Consider the following 23,552-nt stretch of genomic DNA (forward strand, 5'->3'; position numbering starts at 1 on the left):
TTGTTTCCCTATTCAGAAAGGGAGGTGTTCTGACATGGTAGTTAATGATCGGCAGGGGTTTAGGCACCGCGTGGAGAGCGATAATCATAAGGGCGGCGATCGTGATCACCAAACGAGCGAGATGATTTTCCCAATGCAGGCTTTGGGTACGTTGTCGAGGACACCAGCGCGATGTTATGAGAACATTGGGTACGATTCACATCATCGTAAAATTAATGGGGCAAGTGTTAAGGCATGCGTCAGACGATTTGTCTTTATTAAGTTAGAAGGGTGGCGGATGAGGGTCATCAGACGCTCTTCCTGTAAATGCGAAGTGTATCGTCTGCAACTTACAACAAATACTTGGATCAAGAGAGCGCGTGAGTGTAGAATGCAATCCACGACAGTGCCGAGTATGGATGGGCGAAGGGTGCAGGAAGATGGTCGTTGGACAAGGAGTAAGGGTAAGGTTGAAGAACAGACAGGAAAAGGTCTGTCCGAGGCCGCAAAGGGAAAAGCCGTTGAAGCGGAATTATTACCTCGCGTTTATTTGGATATCCCTGACAAATCTGAGGAGGAGTTTGATATACATGATTATTTAGTGGATGAAGATTAGAGACGGGGGACAGGAGGGAAGATAGGGAAGCGGTTACGGCGGAGCGAGGAACCAGAAGACTCTGAGGAGGGTAGGGGTGGCCGACGTGGAAGAGGACGGCCACCGAAAGTTCGGGGGACTCATCGGGGCCTGGGAACGAGCAGTGATGAAGGTGGTAGAGGGAGAAGGCAACCGCAGCGTAGGGTCAGAGGCAGGGCCAGGCGGGATATGAATAGGAAAATCAATGAAGCAGAGGAAGCTTACAATCATGGCACTAGCCAACATATGAGAACAGTTATTGATCAGTTGGAAGAGGAAGCTATGCAGGCAGCTTCAGACCCAGAGATGGAGGAATGGCAGAACTTTATTCCTGATCCTGGACATACTCGAGGAAGGTTGTCTTTATACAAACAATCTCTGCATGCTTACTGGGGCATGAAACGACTCCTGGCTAGGGCCATGGAGCAAATTGCAGTCGAAATGGTTGAATTAGTCCATGGACTCCCTACTTTCAAAAGAGAATTAAGGAATATACAGATGACTCTGAATGTCCAAAATTATAAGTTGGACAAAATTCTACAGCTGCTCAAGGAAAATGGTTTCGAGATCAAGGCAGAAGGTGAACCACAGATGGATATCCCAACTCACTAAGGAATGGACTATGCTGTCAACAGGTTTTCATAAACTTTTTTAGTTTTGTCAATTTTGTAATCCTTAATGGAATTGTCTCAAACAAGATATAGGTTGCTTGTGAAACTCATAGTAGAAAATTTTGTATGGATAGATAGGTTGGATATGTTTTTCTTATGGATGGCAGTTAAAAACTATCGACGGTTCCCGGTTTCCCTTAAGGGCGGGCAATGACCTGTTTATTTTTGTATATAGCTTGGTTGTAAGTTTTACGATGTTTGAAGTAATAGAGTTCCTACCTCAGTTTACAGAAAAAAAAAAATGGTTGATTTTTAGTTTTTCCTTTTATTGTTTTAAATGTATAACAATCTATACATTATATCGTTATAAAAGAAAAACATAATTATAAATATGTGGAATAAAAGCAAACTAGCATTGATATGTATGATGAAATGAGAAGATTAATTTAGGCACATAATTATTATGTCAAATTTAATTTACAGATTCCAAAATCATATGACTTCTTTAAATTTAGTTTTGAGTTCAACTTTTTCATCTGCTCCACATTGATTTACAAGTATCAAATATGTATTATTTATATTGGTAAATTCTAAATTGATTACTTCTTTTTAAAGATTAATAATAACAAAATGAAATCTCATTTAGTATTAATTAATTAGAATTTAAATTAATTATTTTTTAATATTTAAATTATTTTTATAATAAATATTATTAATTAACAAGTTTAAAATTAAAAAATAATATATTTAGTTAACAGTTTTAAAATTTTAATGACGGAATTAAACCATTTTTTTCAAATATAATGGAATAAACTCATTAATAATTAAGTGAAAATTGATTTTAACTATAATTTTTTTTTTTTTTAAATTCATATTAAAAATAGTTAAACACTTAGAAAATCAATATATATTCATTTAATTATTTATAATTATTTTAAAAATAAAAACAATTTATTTATATTACCTAGTTATTTATTTTATTGTTTATTACAAAATTTGGTTTAAGCACATAAAAAAAATAGTGGTTATCAGATGAAATGAATTCTAACAAATAAATTGAATTTAGTAAAAAATTATATATAATTTTACTTAATATCAATAAGAAATCAACAAAAAAAATTATTTAGAATAAATTAAAATGGTTATCAATTCAAAACATAAATAACTAAGTGAATAAAACAATTCCATTTTTAAAATATGTATTTTTTTAAGTAATATATTAGTCTTATCTTTTAGAGATATATCTAGCAAGAACAACTACCCTTTAAAATATACCTATCTATAAAAATATAAAACTTTCTAGAAAACCTTCTGAACAAAAACATTATTATTACAATAAGATATTATTATTGTCATGAGGTATGATTGGATTCTCGAGCACCAAAATACAGAATTACGATTAACTAAAACCAAAATGAAATCAATTCTAAACATTAATACTAACTTCAATTCTTCATTTTAACTTTTATTTAAACTAAATAACAAGCATTAACTACTATATAGCATTTACTATTATTAAATAAATTCCATTTCGTAATAACAATAGATTATATAATTCTCACTATCCAATAATAATAATAATATAGATCTTATCTAATGTTTGGTTTGTTAAAAAAACCGATAGTGCAAGCTATCTTACTGTCTATTAATCAAATATGATTTTACATATATATAGGAGTGTTGTCTCAAGATATGAAAACTATCTTGGACACAAAATCTGTTGGTTGAGAGAATATCTCAACCATACACAAATCTAGGAACATAGTTAGGAGCAGACTCCTCTAGTTAGAGAGACACAACTGAGACAAGTAGGAATTACATATTCCAATACACCCCCTTAATGAGTACTTATCTTGATATCAATTTGTAAAGTCTAGTTGTGGTCAACCATAACAAAAGAATATGTTGATGTCCATATAAAGGAGAAACCATCCACTAGAATGCATGGGTGCCAACTGTTGCAACCGCCAGTCTTATAGGATGTCCTTCGCATACATGGTTCTGTCAACCATTATAACTGCACACGTGTACATGTACCTGTAAATCCCCCTCCAATATCATCATGGGTCTTATCAGATTACTCATAACCATGCTTTGGGTTTTATTGAATCACCCTCAACCATGCCACCATGGGATCTCATCCACGAAGGCTCAACATAGCTACGAAGGCTCAACTCAGCCACGAAGGCACTATAGCCACTCTGGGCCACAACCTTGCCACTAGGGCACTCCAGCCACTTTGGGCTACAAACTTGCCACTAGGGCACTCGAAAGACCTAACTCAACCAGGCCAAGGGTTTTCTCGGCTAACCCTAAACCATGCCAATAGGAATCTTTGTCCCACTTCACTCTCACATGTGGTTTCTAGCTTACCACAAATTGACATTGCAAATACAAAGTGGTTTTTAGATTACCACGAACTGTATGGGGATACACATGCCTTACAAGGCTTACATTTCACACTCCATCTCTTGGAGTTACTAGGTACATACTTTACAATGACCACTACAAACATTCTAGACTTGCTTACTAATGTATATGACATATAGTATGAGTCTGCTTTATTTCAACACACAATGTTTTACCTTGTTTGTCCATCTATTGTTGCTTCAACCAACTTCTTCTAGAATCATACTCAGTGCTTTCATCTTGAATTTTTCTAACTTCAATTAGCAATTGCTAGAGTGATCAATTCGAACCAATTGCATTTACATGTTGAGTTGATTAGGTTCAACATGTTTCACTTACAAAACTCAAAATTCAAGAACACGCAAACTAGTATGCAACATTGTTGTGGAAAATTTGGCTTCATCTTCACCCATGTGGAATGATTGTTGATAGTGTTTCTTTACCTCTCATAAAACAAAAACAAAAATTACTAACTGTGCATCCTGTCTTATGAGCTTAGATGTGGCACATTGTTGCTCCTCAACACAACTCCTTAACATGTTTGCACGTTGCTCTCAATCAGGTCTTCACCGCTTCGGCCTTCCATCCCGCTCATCACCAATAAGATTTGTATAATGCACTTTGACCTTTTTATTACTAATGTCTTCTTTGAGCACATGGCCATTATTTGGAATACGAGGTTGAAATGTGTTGTGCATCTCATCCCTATTGGAGATGTATTCTACTATTCCGTCGATCTTCCATTGAGGCAATAGGTCTTTTCCCACAATCACGGTTCCAACGACAACCCAGATTTGAGGAGCTTGCTCCAGACTTGAATGGTGAAGAGAGGAGGGGAGAAAAGGCTAATGAGAACCTTTTAAAAAATTCATGAGACTCCCACTCAATTTCTCATTAGCATATTCATCATCCACTTCTCCAAAGAATGTTTCTTGTTTTGGTTCACAATAGTGAAGTCTCTCCTCCTCACACTCAACTTATCTAAGCTCTTCATCTCTCAATTGAGTGCTTACCAGGTGCATTAGCTTCTTTGTAAGAATCGTAGAATATTCTTGTCTAACATGCCACTTGATCTTTTTCTTCAAATTCCATCCACATATTTGGTCTTCATTCTCCATTTCTTGTAGTAGCATACTTACCACACTGATTATTTCCTTTAACTTACCCATATTTCTGTAAAACTCATCATTACTTATTTTTGTGTGGCTTCTCTCTAAACCTTCATCATCACTATTCTTATTAATTTCATTCCCCTTCTTCATGATCAACTTCTCCATGCTCAATATGTGCTACAAACAAGCCTCCACAAGAAACCTCACCAAGTTTATTTTCTTTATGCTTGGCCTTTTGGAATCATTGGTTCTCTCCTCTAGAACTTATTGAGCTTTCTCTACTCCTATGGCTTCTACACTTTGCTCACCCTTCTTGAGAACTCCCTCGTTCTCTTCACTCCTCTTGATAAAATCCTCTATTGTCCTCTTTCCAACCTTAGCCAGAACCACTCTCGGCCACAATGTTTCTGTTGTAAGGGTTATCTGGCACAATTCTCCTTTCTTTTGTTGCTACATGTAACCACCAATTTATTTTTCTAGATTAGAATAAAGTGAAAAGACTAGATTACCTACCAGGTCATCAACACTGAATTTCCAAAATCTCTTGCATTCCTTTCTTTAGTATGTTTAACTATCAATTCTCCCAAACTTTATTTCTTGCTAGAAATTAGTCCAATCTACACCAAATCCTCTAGTTTTGTATCTTCTTTCTATATTCTTACTCTAGTTCCCTTACCTGAAATCATTCTCAGGATTCTCTACCACTAAACTTTCTAATACCTCTACTAGTTGCAAATCTCCTGTAGAAAAATCGATTCCTTTTTTCTCCATTCCAAAGAGAAAATACTAGTAATTTGATACCACTTTACATAACCATCCTAATTCTGGACTCGACTACTATCAACCCCCTGGATTATAATTTCCTTTACTAACCCTGATGATAACGTAAATCCCCCTTTCATTGTCATTTTGTCATTCAAATCCACTCCTTGAGGGTTCTTGGTCCATAAGGTTATCGGGCTCTAGGTTATCAAGGTTATCAGGACAGCCATACCCATAGTGATCTTCAGGTTATTGGCAATATTGGGATTGTAAACTGGATTTCGTGGGTTTATTTATTGCATAGATAAAGGCAAGGGATAAAACTACAACAACCCCAAAGTTTCTTTGCAAACACCATGACCCGTCATTCAAACATGTACCTTGACTTTTGAATATGAGATTCAAACACCAAACCTTTTCGCTCTAAACCTATGGCTTCATTTTTGTGCTTGAACTCCAATTTCTATCAACCCTCCCCTATAAAATTAATGAACTCCAAAATCTCAACTAAGGCCTTGACCTAGTTTCTCTTGAGTAAAATGGGTGACTTACATAACTTTATAATAGCATGACCCTAGGAAAAATTGGCAGACCTCCAAGAAATTAATAATTGAACATCACGACAACATACTTGTTACACTAAGTGTGATCGAGAAACTTGCCCACTTCACATGGGGTATCAAGACATGTCCAGGAAAATAAATTGAATAGACACAAACCATAGGCAACCTCAATGTATTATATTACTCAAACATGTTTACAGAGAATTATACATCCTCCCTTCTCGAGCTTCTCGAGAAGCTCTCTCTCTAAGCTTCCTTTCTTGATCCAATTATACGTACATATATGACTCTAATTAACTAGAATATCTCCTAACATATTAAACACTACTTGGATATCTATCCCAACTCCTAGAAAATTGCCTAAAACCTTAGTCTGCCAATTGTGACTTTTACAGTTTGTCACATGACCAGAACTGCTAGTTCATCGAAACTCCTAAAGACGTAGATTCTTTTTAGAATCTATAAACTTGTAATTACACAAAAATGCATTATTCATTAGTTTATATAAATTATATTTGAAGCAAACCTATCCCATTTGGAAAATTGCATGACCCCCGCAAAATGGTTGCCTAGGAGGCTGATACTCCAGGATGATCCCAATGCCTAGCTCTTATCCCATTTTATAAGCTTGATGGATCCTCAGGAAGCTTTATTTTATTATTTTCCTTCAAAAAATGAAGGGGAATACCGTGGGTAGATACCATGGTAAATACTACGGTAAATACCGTGGGTAGATTCAATCTATTTTAATCATATCCAGAAAACAGAATATTACCATCAGCCTCTTCGTCCTCATTATCATCATTGTCACCACCATCCTCATCCGCATTGTCATTATCATCTTTCTACTCACTGTCACTACCATCACCACCACACCATCTTTGTCGTCATTGTTGTTTTCGTCACCACCCAAGTCACCGGATTTGATGAACATAATTGATTAAATTTAAAGTTCTTTGAATTTCATTCATTGGTGAACTTATTTGATGAGTTTCAGAAGTCTCAACTTGAACATGAACAAGTGAAACATGAACATGAATAATTTCATGAAATTCATCTAAAATTCTATTGAAATTCATTTCAAAATCGTTATGAAATCGTAAGAAATTCAAAGAGGTTCGTAATAAAAAAATTAAAAAACAACCATTACGGGAATTTTGAGATCTAAAATGTGCCTGCTAAGCAAATTATAAAATAATAGTAGAAATAATAAAATAATATTATATTACATCATCAAATTTTAGAGGGAGAAAAGAAAAAACTACTTTTTCAACTCGTATTTTCAACTTATATCCCTATGTGTTTACTCAAAATTTGAGTGGAAACACTCGTTGGATGTATAATTTGATTCCTCATGCAAGGAGTACCCATGTTGCATACTTTCGATGGACCCTGCTACATGAAAATGGGAAATACATGAAAAAATGTGATTGCAATCACGTTTTTCATGTATTTCTCATTTTTCATGTAGTGGGTTCCATCGACAGTATGCAACATGGGTACTCCTTGGATGAGGAATTAAATTTTTCATATAACGAGTGCTCTTGCTCGAAATTTGAGTAAAACCTTAGGGAGATAATTTGAAAATACAAGTTGAAAAAGTAGTTTTAGTATTTTATTATTTTTTAATCTTTTCAATTTTTAACTCCAAAAGTAGTGAATCATACCCCATGGTTGACATGATCATCTTGAATCCTATTCATTCTTATAAAGTTTATTTTGGTTGCACATTTTTTTTAGGAGACCCATTTTAGACCTCAAAAATCCCCTAACGAAAACCCTAAAGTCTAAAACATGCAAACTTAAAAAAAAAAAACCCAAGTTGTCTATACTAATGGAATGTTGTGTCTAGATGTCACAACTGGGGATTCCAGATTGTCTATACTAATGGAATGTTGTGTCTAAATGTCACAACTAGGGAGAGACACACACATGATAAGTTACTTTTGGGAGGATACCATTATTTTGTTAATTTACATAGAACATCCTCATTTTTTAATAAAATTTTTCATGTCTCTTTATCTTTATTTTCACAATTTTTATATATTAATTTTTGTTTATACCATACACACTTAAATTCTATAAATTTATATATTTATAATTTATTGTAATGGAAATATAATATTTCAATAACATATAGAAGTTAAAGATATAAATAAACATATTTGTATTAAAAAATATTTTAATCATTAACTTTTGTTGTCATATATTGATTAGTTCTAAGAAGAAAATGAACAAAGCAAAGATAAGAATCAATTCTCACCAGCTTCGAAGTGAAACTAGAGGTTGGCTTATTACCAAAACACCTTGGGATGAAAGAACTAAACAAAGCAAAGAGAAGAATCAATTCTCACCAGCTTTGAAGTGAAACTAGAGGTTGACTTATTACCAAAACACCTTGGGATGAAAGAACTATGTGAGACTAAGAGGATTGAAAACTAAAAACATTTTTTCTTGCATTACATGGCTCTTACTCGCACCCATTCTCATTTCCAAAACATTTGCCACATTGCCAACCGTCTTGATGAAACTAGAGGTTGGCTTATTACCAAAACACCTTGGGATGAAAGAACTAAACAAAGCAAAGAGAAGAATCCATTCTCACCAGCTTCGAAGTGAAACTAGAGGTTGGCTTATTACCAAAACACCTTGGGATGAAAGAACTATGTGAGGCTAAGAGGATTGAAAACTAAAAACATTTTTTCTTGCATTACATGGCTCTTACTCGCACCCATTCTCATTTCCAAAACATTTGCCACATTGCCAACCGTCTTGACTTGCTTAGTCAACATAATTATATAGTGATCTAGAAACAATTAGGAACTGGCTAAATAGATATTAATCATTAACACCTTTTTCTTAATTTATTATTATTTTTTATTTTTTTAATATAGAAGAGAATTACTATAATTTAATGTGAAATTTAATATATTAAACTTTTAAAATTATTATAGGTATATATATATATATATATATATATGATATTTTTTAATATTTTAAATTTAATACCGAACTTATTTTCAAAATTTTGACTTTTGCTTTTTTTCTCAAACTTTAAAGTTCTAACCACATGACTTCATCTACCACTACCACCATCCATCCTCACCGTTAATTTTCGACGTCGTCCCCGCTATCGTTGGCCTAATGTTTAGACAATTGATACTCCTTATGGATAAAGTAATTCTACGAATCTTACAACTGCATCCACACTAATCCATTGCCTCCTCGATTTACTGAATCTCACAGTTATGTTTACACACGCCTATTTTAAGGGGGAAACCATCCAAAATATGCCTGTCGCATATAATTCTCGCACACTACAAGGCATGCCACCCTGTGTGTCAAGTAATCAGAATTCTATGCAGTCGAGAATGCCCTCAAAACCGATAATTTGCATTTGACACGCCACATTTATCTCTTTGAATTCCGATTATCGGTTCGTACATCGCCAAGGTCTTTGTATAAAAGGCTTTGAAATAATTGTGCACCATGTATCGCAGAGGAGAAGCAGCAGCAGCCATGGTTGGGAAAACAAGTTCATTTGTATTTCTGGTCGTCTTGTTATCACCATTCATAGATTCAACTGCGGGGGCTAAGAAGGCAAGAAGAAATGGCTTGTACTCTACTCTTCTTTTATAGGTTCTAATGTCATCACATTATCAAAGATATGTTGTTGGTATATTTGTTTGTTAAATTCTTTTAAGAACACAATAACTTGACACTTCAAAAGCAATATTTCATGGATAGGTGTTTTTTTCTGTGTCTGAAACCATAGTTGGAATTCCTGATCATTGTTCTTCATGTAGCAGTCATATGTGGTATACTTAGGAGGACAACATGATGACAATGCAGACCACCAACAGGTAGCTGATTCACATCATGAGCTTCTGGGATCAGTGTTAGAAAGGTAATTAACTGAACCAATTAACATATAAATGAATATTTTTGTATAATATATTCCTATTAGTATGGAGAAAGTAACTAACTGAACCAATTAATGTATAAATGAATAATTTTCTATAATATATTCATAGTATTAATAAGAATGCCTTTCGTTACTTTTCCATCAATGTGTTAATAACAGTACATAATATGTGGCTCATTTTTAGCATAATCATACTTCTGAGTGATTTTTAAAGGATGGGCCGAAGTTGTTACCTATGAAATACCTCAGATGCACAATCATAACTGTATGTTTTAGATCGTATCCTTGTTCATGTGGTTGAATTTTTTTGTTTAACTTTAATTTTAATTAGGTTTTTTTAATGTTGATTTATAATGAATATGGTTGATTAGTAATTGTTTTGTATTATTTAATAGTATAACGGAAATAACTTTAATAATTTAAACGAATGTTTTCTTTAAAAAAAATTATAAAATAATTGAAAAAATTATATTTTTTTCATGAAGATGAACATTCAAAAAGTTAGAAAGACTGTTTGGGACAGCCTAAGCCAGTCCATATTTAGGTGATTAACTGACTTCTGTTTTTAGGAACAAAATATTGAAGAAATTTCAAGCTAAGATAGTTATCTTTAAGAGGATGTAATGGGGAAAGAGTAATTTATATAATTATAAAGATAAAAAAACAACTTTACTGTACTTTTTAAAGAATTATATAAAATTATTTTTGGAAAAGAAAAATAAGGTTGGTTAAAAGTATACTCAGCAAAGAAATACCTTAAGATGGATTTTGGAGTTATAATTATTTGTTGTAATAATAAATTAAATTCTTATATTTTATTAAATTAATCATTAAAAAATTGATATGGGTTTAGGTTTTATTTTTGAAATAGAGTTTCATTTTGGAAGGGAGTTTTTTGGTTGTCACATTTTTTAAGAATCTTGCAAGAAGTTGATTGTAATATAGGAGCTAATTAGAAAAGTTTTGTTTTTGTTTTTGTTTTTGTTTTTTTTCATATATATTGACAAGTTAAAAGATTGTTTGAAAAAAGAAAATTGTTTTGGCTTAATTCTAATTAGTATAATAATGATTTTTATTTTGTTTTGTAGGCTAATGATATTATTCTTATTAGTATATCTCAATAGAACAATTAATATTTGTTAAAGATTAATTATATACTACAATATAAAGGATTTATTATAGAGTGCAATGTAAGTGAATTAACGTTGACAGGTTATGATAATTAAATTTTGAAAGAACACTTGCAGTAATTTCAGGTATGATAAGAACCGTGTCAGGAATCAAACTTTATCTGAAGTTTAACTATAAATATAACATTGAGAAAATGATAAATAAAGGGTGAAAAACTTATTATGGACTTAAAAACAATCATAAATGAGTGAATATTTAGCTATTAGGTAAAAGGAAACTCCCCTTTGAAACTATTGTCCCTCTTAGTATACTATGTAGTTGTGGAATTTATGATATAACATCTCTAAAGAATTGTGAAGAAAAGATAAAACAAACCAAAATTATGTTATAACATATAATCTCAAAATTAAAGAAAATCTATCCTATCCTATCTTTCTTATAGTATTGAGCAATGTCCCTTTGAGAAAATGACTATACAAAAATATTTTCGATAGATTTCAAAAGCTTAGCATAACAATGCTAAATCTTGGCTACATCATTGGGGACTGGAGGAAAATGTGATATTGTAGAATAATTTTAATATCAAAATTGTTATTACATAAAAAATTAAAGACAAATTGTGTTGCCATAAAATTTTTGAGGATAATAGAAAATTAAGATATGATGAAGAGGTAATCCATCATAATTTAGAAAATTAAAAGTATATCTTTGTTTTGGTTAGTATAAAGAAGAAAATTAACATTACTAAAATAAGAGCAAGCTAACACAAATTCCATCATAAAGTGGCATGTTACACAATTCCTAAAATATCAAAGAAAATAATTTATAATCCTTATAAAACTAAGATATTGTGAATAAAAATCACTTTCTCTTCAAATGCCTTATATATACTCACATTAAATATTTATTTCAAAATATTTATTACAAGCCTAAAATTTTATCCCATCAAAACTATATTGATTTAACAAAACAAATTAACCTAAAAATTATTATATTTATTAAAATTTCATAAATCTAATTTAATTTCAATAAATATTAAACATAATAATTATCACTATTAAAAAATTATTTAATTATCACTATAACAAATAAAAATAAAAATCAATACATTTAATAAAATAACATTTATATTTTATAATAATAAAAACTAATATTATTTTTATTAATAAAAATCCAATTTTTATCCAAATTATTAATAATAAATAATAAGAAGGTTTTCACTAACCAACAATAATAATGCCATTTTGAATGTGTTCTTAATGCTATTTTGAATGTATTCTTTTTGGGTCACTCTTCCTATTATTTCTATCATATATATTCTTGTTTATGAAGATTTAGTTTAATTGAATATATTTTTATGCATAGAGATTTATAGAAGTGGTGTTATTTTATCTCTGTAATTTTAATGGATAGAAGAAGAATGTGTTCTTTTTGTGTACTTTTCCTATTATTTTTATCATATATATTCTTCTTTATGAAGATTTAGTTTTAATTGAACATATTTTTATGTGTAGAGATTTATAAAAGTGGTGTTATTTTATCTCTGTAATTTTAATGGATAGAAGAAGGGAGAATTGAACAATTCCTTTATATAAAATAACTACTTCCTATTTTAATCTAATTTTTCTTTCTAATTAAGGTTTATTCTCCTACTACATCACCACCTCAGCCTCTCTTAGTACTATCTCTTCATCTTCCTACTACCACCTTAACCGTATCATCCACCTTTGCAACAATTACTTCACATTGCCAACCCACTACTATAACCAATGGATGGCCACAATTATGATTTAAGAATATGTGTCAATCATTTGGGTGTTCTCAAGTGCCTAAAATATCTTTTTCTCGCAACTAAATTTTTACCATAATTTTTTTATTAATCTCTTTTATATGGTATTTCTAATGACTTATGCTTTATCCCATAAGATTCCTCTTCAATTTTTTTATTATTTTGTTTAAATTTATCTTTTTTTCAAAGTATTATGCCTTGTCATACACTATTTATTTCATTTGGTAAATATTCTTCTTTCAATTTTCTTTTTCCTAAATTCATAACTGTTTTTTCCAAAATACTAATTCTTATTGTACACTATTTTCTTGCATTACTTATACGTTTACAAACACATTTTTTATTCATCATAATTTATATTTTAATTCCCACTTCATTTTGATAAAAATACTTTCTAAAATGTTCCAACTTTCTTACAAAAATCTTGAAAAAAATGTAACACTAGGAAAACTACATCAAATTAGCAATTACTTGAACAACCATGTAATATAATTTTTTATATCAATATTCTAAGGAAAAAATTCCTTAATTTTCAATTCCATAGATGGATATTTTTGCATTTATTTTTTAAAAATATGGAATCTTCATGCCTTGTGTTACATGTTTCTCCCCCACAAGTGATCCAACCAATGGTACTTTTAAAACATAAACGAATCCAATTTGTCACCATTGAATGGCTATATCATGTTATACAAAATCGGTTACTTGTTACTAGTCTTTTGGTTTGTTTACATTAATTTTCTTATTTTTAGAATCGTTTATAAAATCATTTTTATATAAATAAAAATTATTTTATGAGCAAAATATTTAAGAAAATAGACACAACAACTATAAATAAGATACTTTTCCTTACCCATAAACAAAGCAAGCATAAATAAAATATTTTTCCTTACTCTTTTTTTATAATAATTATACCTGTTATAAGTGATAATGGTTGAATACTCACAACAAAATCTAGTTGGTGAAGCATCTCAACATACCATTTAGCTATTTTCTTCATTAGAATGTTTCTTGTTGATTTGGCCCAAAAAAAAAAAGCTATTTACCCCATACTACTCTAATTTCTCATGTATTATTTCAATCACCACTTTTATGAATGAGTATCAATTTTTATGAATGAGTATCAATTAGTTAAGAGTTTCATATGCATTGAGTATCAATTAGTTAAGAGTTTCATATGCATTGATTTCTTATAATATTGAGAAGTGCATGCAAAGTATATTTTTATCTCATTTTACCATTTCAATAAAATAGTTTCAATTTATTTATTTTTGGTTTATTTGGAGAATCTGAAATTTGTTTTACTAATATTAAATTTGAGAGTACATTCTAACAAATATATACAAATAAATCTTTTTACATAGTTTTCTTACTCTGTTTATTTTATTGTTTGATCTTCATTTTTAGTTTTATATTATTTTTTAAATATAACCACCAACTTTACAAAATTGATATAATTGCAATCCATATAAATACATTATGTATCTTTTTGGAATCCCATGAAACTCTTTGTTATTACTAAATTGATATAATTGCAATCCATATAAATACATTATGTATCTTTTTGGAATCCCATGAAACTCTTTGATATTACTATTATATTATGACGGATGATGTTATAAATTTTGTTATCATAGTTAAATTCCCTTTTCAAAAATACAATTTATTAACTTGGTTTTTCATTTAACTTTAAATATAAATTCATTTTCATGTTAAGAGAGAAATATGATACATAAAAATATATATATATATAATAAAAATATTAATTATTATTTAATTTTTAAATTTAAGAGTAATGTATTATAAATTAATTATTTTGATATAAATTAATATAGATGTGTAATGATTAAAAACACAAATTTAATTTATAAATACTATTAATTCAATTCAAGTGAGTGTAAAATATGTACACGAAAATGTGAAATTCAAACCAATACACACATTTTATTATTAGAAAGTGATATAACTTACTATTTTATTATAAATGGTAGAATATATAGGTAACATTCTTTAAGTTCTGTGTCCACAGAAAAAGAAACATGTGTGACTAGGGTAAAACCTAAAACCTTCAAATTACATAATTATTATCATCATACTGATTAGCTTTATATATATATAATTTTTCACTGAAAAAATGCAGCAAGGAAGCAGCAAGGGAGGCCATCTTCTACTCATACACCAGAAGCGTGAATGGTTTTGCTGCTACTCTTGAAGAAGAACATGCTCTTTCTCTCTCAAGTGAATTATTTACCATTAATGCTTATTTTCACTCTTTCACATTGAATGAATGCGAAGAATTTTCGATGGTTTTTTGTGAATTACTTACCATTAATACTTGTTTTTCACTCTTAGATATATAGAAATTTCCATATTTTTTCTAACTGAATTGAATTTGGAATCCTTACTGTTGGGTGCTATTGTTCAGAACTCCCTGAGGTGTTATCTGTATTTCCTAACCAAGCAAGAAGTCTACACACAACTCGTTCATGGGGATTCCTTGGCTTAGAAGCAGGAGCTGGACAAACTGAGAATGTAGATATTCCTGCGAGATCGCTATGGAGAAAGGGGCATTTCGGAAAGGATGTTATTATTGCTCACATTGATACAGGTAGCAACCCACTTCAGTAGCCTTGCAAATAGCTGTGCGTGTGCCTGTTAATATATTCTTTAGGTGAGTTCATTTTATTTGTTATTGATTCTGATGCTACTTTTCTTCTGCATTCAGGGGTATGGCCAGAATCTGCAAGTTTTCATGACAAGGATATAGGTCCTATTCCTTCTCGATGGAAGGGGTCCTGCAAAAAGGGAACACAATTCGGTCCAGAACACTGCAACAGGTGCGTTGATGAGGGGTCAGAGTAGTTTTCAGTTTGTTTAACCATACTTGCATATCGGATAACATTCTCTTCAGATTTTTAAGAGAAGTTTTATATCAATATCTACAGGCTGAGAAATACAAGATATCTTGTATATACATTGCAAATTCCCCAATATTTTGGAAATATGATAGACATTACTGTAGTAAAACAGTTAGACTAACTCGTTTACATCAGATTTTAAAAATATTTTAGAAATATGATGGACATTATTAAAGTAAAACAGTGACTAAGTGGTTTACATCAAATTTTAAACATATTTTGGAATGTACTATTCAAATAAGGATGGCCTTCCAAAGTTAAACACAAGGCCAGAGAAGATGAAGAATTTCAAATTGTTTAGGAAGGATTACAGTTTCCCAAAAGTATGTTTGAGTTTGTATTCTTTTGTAGTAGTATAAATTGTAAGTGTTTATTGATTGCCGGTTTTAAGCACTTTGCTAGAGCCCTTGCAGTATCGTGAAGTGATAGTTTTTATTTTTATTTTTTCAAGGTCTTTGTAAATATGCCATATTTGAGGTGGATATATTTACAATATTTGAGGTGGATAACTTGTCACTTGATTGATTAAGCATGATTTTGAGGTAAATAATGTTAGAGTAATTGTCACTCTCATTTTATTGAAAATTGATGATTTGAACTAATCTCCATGCCAATTAACCACTTATTATGATAGTAAAGGTTTAAAAGTTTACTCATGCAAGCACGATTCTAAGAAATGATTGTCACATATACTGAAATTTACTGAATAATACATATTGTTTCTTGTATAAAGTCCCTCATTCTTATTTGTTCTTGTTTTACTGCTTGCAGTCTATTATGGTTATTATTTCTTGCATTACATTGCCTAGAAAGCAAACACTTCGAACTTGCTTGTTGGAGAATGCTCAATATCTGTATTTGTTTCTTTATTTGTTGATGTATAGTAGAAGCCAACTCCATTGTAAAATATCCATGCTTGAACAAGTAGGACATGGTACCCAATTCTTAGAATCATTGTTCACTCTGAGTGTTTTGCATTAACAATTTGGTTGGAGAGCAAGCCCTTTACAATGGAAGCAAAGTTTCACTCTCCAAATTGCTGTCTGCAACAGGAAATTGATTGGGGGAAAATATTTCATCAAAGGGCGTGATGCTGAAAACAAGCCTTTGAATCTCTCTGAAACAGGGGATTTTCTCTCTGCACGAGACAAAGGTGGACATGGAACTCATACTCTGTCTACAGCAGGGGGGAATTTCGTGAAAAATGCAAGCATATATCGACATGCAAAAGGGATTGCAAAAGGAGGAGCCCCTCATGCTAGAGTTGCAAGTTATAAAGTGTGTTGGCCTACAGATTCAGGCGGCAACGGTTGCTATGATGCAGATATTCTTGCAGCATTCGATGCAGCGATACATGACGGAGTTGATGTGTTCTCAATTTCTCTAGGAGGTCAACTTCCCAATCCGGATTATTTTCAAGATACAATTTCAATTGGATCGTTCCATGCAGTTCAAAGAGGCAGGGTTGTCGTCTGTTCCGCCGGAAATTTTGGTCTACCGGGGACAGTTCAAAATGTGGCACCCTGGATCATAACTGTAGGAGCAAGCAGCATCGACAGAGCATACCCTTCGAGTGTTTATCTGGGAAACAATATAACATACATAGTAAGTATGGTTTATATCGAGTATCTTAATTATTTTATGTTTTACAATTTTTTTAATTTTTTAAAGATTATAATGTTTCGTTATTTAAAATGTATTTTTGAATTTAATGTTGTATTAATTATAATTTGGGATTACTATCTTAAAAATATAAGACTAACTAATCATTTGAAATAATGATAAAAGTTTGAAAATTTACTATGACCGACATTTTTTTTAAATATAATAACAAACTCTAACCTAATATCAAAACTTTAACTCACTTTTGATTCCCCAAATCACTTAAAAATTAGAGTATTGGAGAAACATACAACTAACTGCCCTAAAAACATTGAGGCCAGCCATTAAAAACCCCATCACCCACAAAGAATGGTAAAGGTTTAGAATCACTAAGGCTGGCGGGTAAATCCAACATTCAGTGCCTTTAAAAACTCTATAACACCATTTATTTAAAGTGTTCATGAATCCAACAAATCTCTACCAATTTTCAAGTAAATTTGAAAACAAAGAGGCCAAAAATTTCTTCGTTGCATCAGGGACGGCCGGCTTATTGCTTCTTCTCTAGTTAAGTAGTGAAGCGCGTTTAATTCATCTTATGAAATTCCATTTACCAGTATTCCCATAAGGCCCGAGGGTGGAAATCTATGCCCCCAACATGGAACGGCTAAATATATTTCATCATGTTTATGTTGCATGTTTTCTTGGAAGGCATTGTCAGATTTAATTGTTTATTGATTATGAGGATAACTGTTAGTACAGTAGACGTCTCTTTTCATAGAGAATTTCAAGAGGGCGATAATGCATATTGAAAATTTCCCTTTGTTTCAGTCCATAAAATTGAAAATTTGATAATCTAATTTTTTCTGGCAATGAAGGGCATTGAAATCAATAAATCAGATCCTAAACTTTTGCTAGAAAAGTTGATTATGTTACTCTCTGTGTTTTTGTTTGAGGGCAGGGACAAAGCCTAGACCAGTTCCAATTACGAAAGGGAAAGCTTTATCCACTGGTATCATCAGCGAGGGTGAAAGCCCGACATGCAAATAAAACTGCTGCGTATGCTGCATACTATTACCTTTTACCAAAGAATAGTATTTCAATCCCATCAAAGTCACACTTCTTTCTGATATTGTGTTTTAACAGTTTCAATCGCTAATATTTTCAGGCAACTCTGTTTCGCGGGATCATTAGATCCCAAAAAAGTTAAAGGAAAAATTGTCGCCTGCCTTCGTGGTATCTCTGACAGAGTTGAGAAAAGTTTAACCGTTCGATTAGCAGGGGGAGTAGGCCTGATTCTCGCCAATGCACCCAAAGGCGACACAGACATTGATGCAGACCTTCATTTTCTTCCTGCTGCACATTTGAATGCAACTGATGGAGCCGCAGTTTTTCAATACATCAAATCGACAGCGTAGGATTTAAATGAAACTTTTTAACTTTTAGGATTTCAATGCAACATTTTAACTTGTACTAAAACCTGGTTATTGCATGAAAAACATTAATGCCCAATTAAATTATGCTCATTCAGGTCCCCTGTCGCTTCCATTTTATCAAGAACTCAATTAGGGGTAAAGCCAGCTCCGATTATGGCAGATTTTTCCTCTCTGGGTCCAAATTCTCTTACTCCAAACATACTCAAGGTTATCGTTCAATCCCCACAAATCCATTTCCATTGTAAGGAATCGTAATATTTTGAAAAGAAAGTTGACTGTTTCTCCAATGCAGCCTGATATTATAGCTCCAGGGGTGAGCATCCTTGCAGCATATTCAGAAGCAACAAGTGCAACTGGCTATATATATGATGATAGATCTGTACCTTTCAATTTATTATCTGGCACGTCTATGGCGTGCCCACATGTTGCTGGTGTTGCAGCTTTACTGAAGAGTGCACATCCTGATTGGAGCTCAGCAGCCATCCTATCTGCCATTATCACTACAGGTATCTGTATCTTCGTACACATACAAAGTTTTGTAGGATTTTTCATTTTGAGAGGGCACAGAGATTTCAGGGCTGATAGCTAATTTTTCATGTCTTTTTCTGAGTAAAAAAAAAAAAAAAATTTCCCTAACCACAATTAACTAGTATAAAATTTAAAATATTCAAGATTTTATAAATATTTAATTAACTAGTATAAAATTTAAAATATTCAAAATTTTATAAATATTTTATAAAATTATTGAAATCTAATATTTTTAAAAATAATTTTAAAAGTTTCAGATGTTTCTAAACTTCAATATAAATTTTTATCCTTTAAAATTTTTATGGAAAATATCAATGATGCTGGATTTCTTTTGGAATTAAGTTGAATTTTTTTATTTAAATTGTGCATAGTCTTTTCCAAACCTCTAACATTTCAAATAGATATCCAAAATAAAAAAGCAACTAAAGTTATAGTTATTTTCTTTTTGAATGGAAATTTTATTCATCTACTACATTTTTTTAGTTGTATTTAACATGAGTGGAATGTCTATTCTAAAAACTAGATGTTTCCAAATTCCTTTACAATTCGGTAAAAAAAAATTCAATACTCAAATATCCATATTATCATATTTATAATTTTTAACATGATAAAAAAAATTCTATTAAATAAAGATGTTTTTATAATTTTTAACTTGATAAATTTTATAAAAAAAATCAATTAAATAAAAGATGTTTTATTTTGTTATATTTTATATAAATAAATAAATTAGTGTAATTATATAGATTAAATGACTTGTAAAATTATAGCATCAATTTATATAAGTATCAATTTATAATAATAATAAGCATCTAAAACTTATATTTCATAGTACATTTGAAATTATTAAAATTATAAAAAGTTAATTATCCTGTAACTTTATTTTAAATAAATTATTATAATTATTAATGAAAATTATAATTATAATTATATAATTATATATATATATATAGATAGATAGATAGATAGATAGATAGATAATAATAATAATAATAATATTATTATTATTATTATTATTTTGTGAGAGATTTTTCAGCGAAAATCACATGGAATACCATTTGTCGACGCCCAACTAGTGTGGTTCATCGTCCTGAATGAACCACACGAGTTGGTTAGAAATGCATCCACAAATGGTATTCCATGTGATTTTTGCCGAAAATCTCTCACAAACTTGATATGGATCAGAAGCCTAAACTCTATAATAATAATATTTTTAATTATGGAAATTCATTCCATTAACTAATTTCATATGATATCTTTTCAATTAATGAATTTAATTAAAAAGACAAAATTTACATAACTATTTTGAAAATAAATTATTACATATTTTTAATTAAAAAATTAAATTAAATAACTACTTTATAAATAGATTTAATTTTTAATTTATATATAATATTAAAAATATTTTAGTATATTTTAGAAAAGTTATCAAAATAATTATTGATAATAAAATTAAAATTTTAAAAACTCTCTTCCAAATTAAGTATACCTATTAACATAATAAAAATTAGACTCTATACACCGCTATAAATATTTGAATAATAAAAATGAGATTCTATCCACACTATACATATTTGAATATATATTTGAGTATATAAATCTTCACATGTTTTGCCAATTCTCTTTTTTAAAATAAATTTAGTATCTGTTAACCTTCTTTCTTTTCTGGTTTTCATATTTTGAAATCACAGCTCAAAAGATGGACAACACCATAACGGCAATTAAAGATTCAACCCTGCAAACAGCAGGTCCTTTCAACTATGGCGCAGGTCATGTGTATCCAAATAAGGCTGGAGATCCTGGCCTAGTCTATGATGTATCACTCAGAGACTACAACACATTTTTTTGCAGCTTGCATTATAATTCAACGCAGCTCAAGGCCATAACAGGAAGGGCATTCTCTTGTCCTAAACGACCCCCAAACATCTATAACCTGAACTATCCTTCCATCACTGTCTCGGCGCTGAGAGGGTCAGCAACTGTAAGAAGAACTGTGACAAATGTTGCAGAGGGACCGGTGACTTATAAAGCAAAAGTGCAGCCTCCGGTTGGAGTTTCGGTGTCAGTGGAGCCTGAAGAGCTTCACTTTTCTACCAGCGGGGAAAAGAGAAGATTTAATGTGTCGCTGAAAGCCGTGAAGAGTTTGGGTCAGTACGCATTTGGGTCCCTTACATGGAAACATGGCAAGTATTCGGTTACAAGTCCCATTGTTGTGAATGTAACCAGTGTGAATTAAGGTACTAGCCACTTATTATTAATTTTTTGTATTATTACGGTGTAAAAATGTTCGAAAGTAGTGTTGTTGGTGTAGTAATGTTGTTTTTTTTGTTTTATTCTACGATGTTATATAATAATTTGGTTTTTTTTTAACATGTTATTTATAAGTTTTTATAACTTTTGTATGGTGGTGTTAATGTATTTTTGTTCTACAATTTTGTTTATATAATGTTTTATATATATACACTGTGGATAAAACGTTCATTTAATAGTAGTCATCACTTTGGAGGAGTTTCTTTAGGTTTTTTTCATGTACACTGGTCATGAACTTCTCATCATCTCATCAAAGTCATCATGGTACTAGGTAGATTTTGTAAATAATAATGGCATTAATTACTAATATATTATTTATTATTTATTATTATTTTTTATATACATAATTGGCTAAGATATAAATATCTATATTTTTTAAGTACTTTTATATATATTATTAAAAAACAATTAAAAAAACAAAAATGTATTTAATTTATTCATTTATTTTGAATTTCACATTAAAATATGATATCTAGTTCACTCGTACTAATTACACTAAATAATAATATAGTGTAATTTATCTTTTTGCTAAGCGTATCTATATTTTTGAGCCAATAATTTAAATAAATGTCATTTTAGTGAATCTTGGTAAATTTAAAAAATTTTAAATATCTTTATTTGTTTTTTTTTTATCTAATCAGAAATTATATATATCTTTCAAAAATTTATTGGAGTTATCTATTTCTTTATTTAATAATAAAGTTAAAAATAATCAAATTGTTTCTTTTAATTAGATGATATTTTAAAATCAAAATTTTAAAATTTGTATATCTAATAAATAAAAAATGTTAACAATAATCAAAATTTAATTTAAACCGAAAAAATCCAAAACTTACCATGAAAACAATTAAATTTTATTGAGTTAATCCAAAATCTTGAAAAACCCTTCATCACTATTTAAAAAAAAAGACAATAACAGAGTTTCAAATTTACTGAAATTGATGATAAATATGGTCACACTAACCATAACCAAAATTTAATTTAAACTGAAAAACTCCAAAACATACCATGAAAACAGTTAAATTTTATTGACTTGATCCAAAATCTTATAAAACCCTTTATCACAATTAAAAGAAGATAATAACAAACTTTCAAATCTGCACGTGAGTGCATGACACGCTGGTGGGCGGTAGGCTTTCGCACCACTCAGGATCGATTCCTGTAGATGTCGGGCGCTGCTGCGGCAGCGTTTGATTCAAGGATGACATATATGTTCCGATGTTGATGTATTCTGTTCACTTCGGGGATATTGTATGATGAAATCTACTCGCTTCGGCCATATTGTATGATGAAATCTGCTCGCTTTATAAGATGTATTGTGATTGTTCAGTAAAGATTCGCTCCCCACTCAAAAAGAAAAAACAAACTTTCAAATCTACTCAAATTGATAATAAATATCGTCACCCACTATTGCTAAAATTGAGTAATTTTGCTAAAATTAAATAATTTAAAAAATTACAAAAAGATGATAACAAACGTCCAGCAATCGATTTATTCAGTCTAAAAAATTAAAATCACATTGTTGTTTGCGTCTGTGATCCTCTTACATGTCATTCCTGTCCCTGCAATGCATTTAATTTGTAACACATGTCATTCCTATCCCTGCAATGCATTTAATTTTTAACAATGCTCCAGAATTTTCCATATATAATAGTTTCTGAAACCTACCATACTAATAAATGAAGCAGCTTAAAAAGACTATCAACCAATCGCATACAGCACTGACGTGATGGTCCTCACAAGTTTCTCTGAACAACAAAAATTCAAATTAAATTCCTAATGTTAACGGTAGCAAATATGATTTAATTTTTAGCGAACATGAAACTAATTAAAGGTCAATAATACACTG

General features: G+C 30.7%; 1 protein-coding gene across 1 annotated transcript; it reads left to right on the forward strand.

The window, feature by feature from the left end:
* Positions 1-9,559: 9,559 nt before the first annotated feature.
* On the forward strand, positions 9,560-21,629 carry LOC149173618 (subtilisin-like protease SBT5.3). The gene is made up of 11 exons (XM_089426759.1): positions 9,560-9,670; positions 9,880-9,977; positions 15,056-15,153; positions 15,341-15,523; positions 15,641-15,752; positions 16,886-17,438; positions 18,394-18,491; positions 18,601-18,846; positions 18,964-19,075; positions 19,161-19,374; positions 21,085-21,629. Exons 1-11 carry the CDS (start codon positions 9,560-9,562, stop codon positions 21,627-21,629), a joined length of 2,370 nt encoding a protein of 789 aa, XP_089282885.1.
* The last annotated feature ends 1,923 nt before the right edge of the window (positions 21,630-23,552 follow it).

The sequence above is a fragment of the Pinus tabuliformis genome, chromosome 4_2 (genome assembly GCF_031772625.1).
Source record: "Pinus tabuliformis cultivar Carrire ecotype Pingquan chromosome 4_2, CPIR1, whole genome shotgun sequence".
NCBI lineage: Eukaryota > Viridiplantae > Streptophyta > Pinopsida > Pinales > Pinaceae > Pinus > Pinus tabuliformis.